At 36.0% G+C, this 4,896-nt stretch overlaps 1 protein-coding gene across 1 annotated transcript; it reads right to left on the bottom strand.

The window, feature by feature from the left end:
• Window positions 1-4,006: 4,006 nt before the first annotated feature.
• On the bottom strand, window positions 4,007-4,513 carry LOC110095420. Its single transcript, XM_020820956.1, has one exon. It carries the CDS (start codon window positions 4,511-4,513, stop codon window positions 4,007-4,009), a length of 507 nt encoding a protein of 168 aa, XP_020676615.1.
• Window positions 4,514-4,896: the final 383 nt, after the last annotated feature.

Below are 4,896 nucleotides of genomic sequence, written 5' to 3'. Positions count from 1 at the left end.
TATAGTACGATTTCACATTGTATAGTACGATATGTATAAACAGGCTTCGTCTTAGTATGAAGTTGTACGAACAGTTCAAAATCTAATCATTTGGTACGATCCTCAACACTACTGCTCGTACAAGACGATAGCCGGGACGATCAAATATCATCTCTATTCTTCATATGGTATGATATACATCGTACAATATGAATGGTCAAAATTAAGGCATCATCCAGGATGAATTTCGGGATGATCAAATGTCATCTCTGTTGATCATATGGTACGATTGAAATTGTACAGTATGATGCGACAAAAAATGAGGGATCGTCTAGGATGATATCCGAGATGATCAGAATTCATCTCTGTTCATCGTATGGTACGAATGTGTTCATATAGTACGATTTTAAATTAGTAATTAAGCCTTGATTTATTTCACTAATCACGGGGTAATTTAAGTAAGTATTTAAAATAAATTATACAGTACGAACGACTGAGAAAAACTTACTTAAGTTAAGTTGACGGCTAGGGTTTTCGATTTGGAACACATTGTACAGTATGATAGTATTCGTACGATACGATCAATTAACAGAAATCATTTTACAAGCTCAGATCATATAATATGAAATAAAGTCGTACAGTACGATCACCAAAGAAAAAAATCTATATTTTTTTACTTTTAAAACCCTCTCCCTCTGTGTGTGTGCATGGTTACTCAGACTTACATGCAGTTTGTGTTCAGACTCAAGAAAATAAAAAATAAAATAAATAATGGTTCACAACACAGGAATTCATAGATGATAAATTAAATTCTATCCATGGAGTTAAGGTAAATGCTAAGATGAAAAAGCCATTAATCATCAATGAGGGAGGTTTTCTTTTGAAGAAACTAATTACTGAAGTTGCTGCTTTTTTTTTCTTGACAATTGCAGAAATTGCATTAACGAAAAAAGGGAACTATTACAAGCTATAACTCTCATAGTCCCTCTTCAATAAAAGATATAAAGAAGAAGGAAAATCAGAGGAAATAAGGGAATCAAAACAAAAACTATTCTTTAAAGCAATAGAAGCACATAAATATGCAACTTTATTGCAATTCCTAGAGGTATGATTAAAGATGACCTTATTGAAGTCGTGAAGGAAAGAAATCTTCTCAGAAATTCGGTTGTTCTTTCAATTCGTCACTAAATAATGTTGAAACTGTATGACATTATAGTTATCTCCTTCAATTATTAGCCCATTGTAATCAAACATCCACTCTTTAATGAAGTCTCTTAACGAAAAAACTGCTTCAAGCTCAAGTTGATTGATGTCCCAATAAAGTCTCTGTTTTCCAAAGGCTAGTAATAGTCTACCCTTATAATCCCGAGCAACACCTCCAACACTGGCTAGATTTGAGTTTAGTAAAGATGCGTCCACATTTATTTTAATCCAATCTAGAGGTGAGGGATGCCAAGAAGTTTCAAACTCACAATGGAGGGAAGCATCCCAGTTGACTAGCAATGGATTGTTACTGGTAGCAGAGAACAGAGTGGAAGCAGCTGCCACCGAAACAGGCATACTATTTGTACCATGCTTAACATCATTCCTATAATTCCAGGAAATGAAAACTGCTGTACAATAAATCTTGACAATATTCACATTAGAGCTGGTGAGGTTACGGAGCTGATGAAGGCAGTCATCAAGCAAACAAAAGACTGGAATAAAGAACCCCCAAGATCTCAACATATTAACAATTTCAATAAGAAATTTACAGTGGACTACAATATGAGACCCATTTTCCACTTCAGGACATCCACAAGCACATTTATCACAGTTGCTAAGTTTTCTAAAATTTAAGAAATCCTTAGTAGGGATAGCAAACCTACTAAGTCTCCAACCAAAAAAGCTCAACTCTAGGCTTAAGCTTCAGTTTCCACAGCCACTTAGCGAAACCAACATCATCATAAAAATTTTGAAACTTAATACTTTCAGAATAAGATAATGAAGAAATGGATTTACCAGAAAGTTGGAAGAGCAACTCCATGATATCTTCTTCCCCTTCATTTATAACACGGTGGTGTATTATAAGATCAATCATGCTGCTATTAAAAAACCGTGAGAGCTTAAGAAGATTCCAGTTTCCGTCTTCAGTGATGAAGTTTTGCAGCATCAGATTTTCTAGTCCATTACAGTCAGCTATCATAGGCCATTTGTTGAAGCATTTGTCAAGTAACCATATGTCATTCATGACATTAATATTTTCCCCATTAACAATCTTCCACTGGACAATTGGTTTGAGAGAGGAAGCTCCAATTAGAATTATTGTCCGAGCAGCAGAATGACCATAGGTTGATTTTTCACCGTGAATGACAGAGCCATATTTAGCTGACATACACTTATATAAAAGAGAGGAAGGATTATGAAAAAGCCTCCAAGCAAGTCTTGCATGTAGGGGTCCAACTTTTTTAACAGCTGAATACATTCCCATTACACCGTAAGCTCTAGGAGTGCAAAGATTATCCCAAGCAATGTAATGAAGACTTTTATGTCCTAGCTTGTGATGCCATATATAATCCCTGCATATTCGATCTAATTCAAAAAGAATACTCTTAGGGATCAAAGAATGAGTCGAAATAAAGGAAGGCAAGGATAACAAAGAAGTCTTAGCTAAAACAACTCTTCCAGCCATATAAAGAAATTTAGCACCCCAAGAATTGAGCTTATCAAGTGCATGATCTACCATAAATTGGAAATCATTTTAGTTCAAAGTTCTGAGAGCAAATTTGGTTCCCAAATATTGAAGATCATTTACCACCTTAAACCCAAATTTATTGCCAAGTTTCCGTTTTATATCAGCTCTGACAAATTTTCCGAAGAAAATTTGTGATTTGGAATGATTCAAGCTTTGCCCCGTCCAGCTACAGTAAGCTTTTATTAACTTCATCATAGCTTTCAGTTGGGAGGAAGAGGCAGTACCGAACAAAAGCACATCATCGGTGTATAATAAATGAGTAATTTTAGGCGCTTTTGGAGATGTTTGGATGCCCAAAAGAGATCCTCTTTGCTTGATAACACTTGAAAGAAGTTGAGACACATGATAAAGAGATAAGGTGACAATGGGAACCCTTTTCTAAACCCGCTTTTTGCATCTATCCAACTAGTGGCTTTACCATTCAAAAGGATGGAAAATCTTACATTAGTAACACATTCCAAAATGAAGGATGAATATTTTGCCGGGAACCCAAACCAATCAAGAACATGCACCAAAGTCTTTCAACACATGCTATCGAAAGCTTGGGCCATGTCAAGTTTAACAGCCATAAGACCTTTCTTATTTTTTGAAATTTTAAATTTGTTGAAAATTTCAAGGGCAAGAAGGCAATGGTCTGACATCGATCTACTTGGTATGAAGGCAACCTGCTCCTCTGAAATAAGCTTGGAAATGCAACACTTTAACCTGTTAACAATCATAGTTGAGGCTATTTTGTAGATAGTTTGACATAAACTAATTGGACGAAATTAGAAGGCAAGATCGGTGAGGTGATCTTGGGGATGAGAACAACCAAAGTGTCCTTCCAAGCACCATTCATACGGCTAGTGGTAAAAAACTTATTTATAGCTTTCCAAGCAACTTCTCTTATGATCTCCCAATAGAATTTAAAAAAAGAGGCTGTAAAACCATCTAATCCAGGGGATTTATTAGATCCTTGCTAAAAAACTATAGTGTAGAACTCAGATTCAGTCAATTCCGCATCCAATAGGATTTTATCATCTGATTCAGTTCAGCATAAGGCCAGTCCATAAAATTTCAATGTCGAAGCTTCCACTTGTCTTTAAAGAATTTCAAAAACATTCTCTCAATATCTTCAATATCTTCCACCATTTTGTTATTATCATCCTTAATTTGTTTAATTAGATTACCATTTTTCCTGGCTGTAGCATGGGCATGAAAAAACCGAGTATTAGAATCTCCCTCCTCATTCCAGTTGGTCTTGGCTCTTTGATTCCACCACGTAGAGATTCTAAGCAAAGTGACATTTAACTCTCAGACCTTACTTCTTAAAAGAGTAAGATTATCTGAACCTAAACTTCCTTCCTCGTCTTCTTGTTTTTGCAAGTTAAAAATGTTTATTTTTAAATCTTCTTTTAACTGGTTCAGGTTTTTGCAGGTATTCTTATTCCAAAAGAAGAGAGATTTCGAGGATCTCTTTATCTTCCTATTAAGAACATCAGCTTCATCTCCGTAGTCATTTTTTCCCCAAGCCTTTGCAACAATATTCCAAGTGGCTGCATATGATTTCCAGGTGTCTTCAAATCTGAAAATTTTGGTTGAATCCCGAGTAGAGTTCTCAAGGTAAAAAGAAATGGGGCAGTGATCAGAAGAGATCCTAACTAGGTGCTGAATGGATGCAGACGGGACTAGCTGTAGAGCAAGAGAATTTAGCAAGCAACGGTCCAAGCGTTCCCAAATCCTGGCAACCCCTTGCTTATTATTACACCATGTAAATTTAGGAACGATCGCACCAAGATCATGAAGATCATGTTTAGCCATGAAGAAAAATTGATGTTGCTGCTTAGGGGATGGGAATTCTGCTGAAAGAAAATCTAGAGATTTTTGGTTTGTCTGGAAAGGTTCTGCTGGTTAAGGGAGAGATGGTGTATTCTCCATCATCAAACTTCAATACTGAAACTTATAAAGAGTTTACTGCTGCTAGAATGGTTTCTGTAAGTTGTGAGAAGGGAGGTTCTCAACCAAAAGATGCTATTGGTATGAATGAATCTGATGGTTCTGGAATAAATAAGGTTATGGCAGTTCAAGGTAATATATAATCGGAGATGGAGGAGGTTCGGAAATGCTTAACAGGTGATTTGGGTAGATGTGATGAAGTTATTATTGATTTGCCTAAATGGCCTAATTTAGGAAATCATCAGAAT

Source organism: Dendrobium catenatum, unplaced genomic scaffold (genome assembly GCF_001605985.2).
Source record: "Dendrobium catenatum unplaced genomic scaffold, ASM160598v2 fragScaff_scaffold_1355, whole genome shotgun sequence".
NCBI lineage: Eukaryota > Viridiplantae > Streptophyta > Magnoliopsida > Asparagales > Orchidaceae > Dendrobium > Dendrobium catenatum.
This window is presented reverse-complemented; position numbering and strand designations above follow the sequence as displayed.

Bases quoted from the DNA above. Each gene is read 5' to 3' on its own strand.
- LOC110095420 (XM_020820956.1), bottom strand. From the start codon at position 4,513: ATGGCTAAACATGATCTTCATGATCTTGGTGCGATCGTTCCTAAATTT.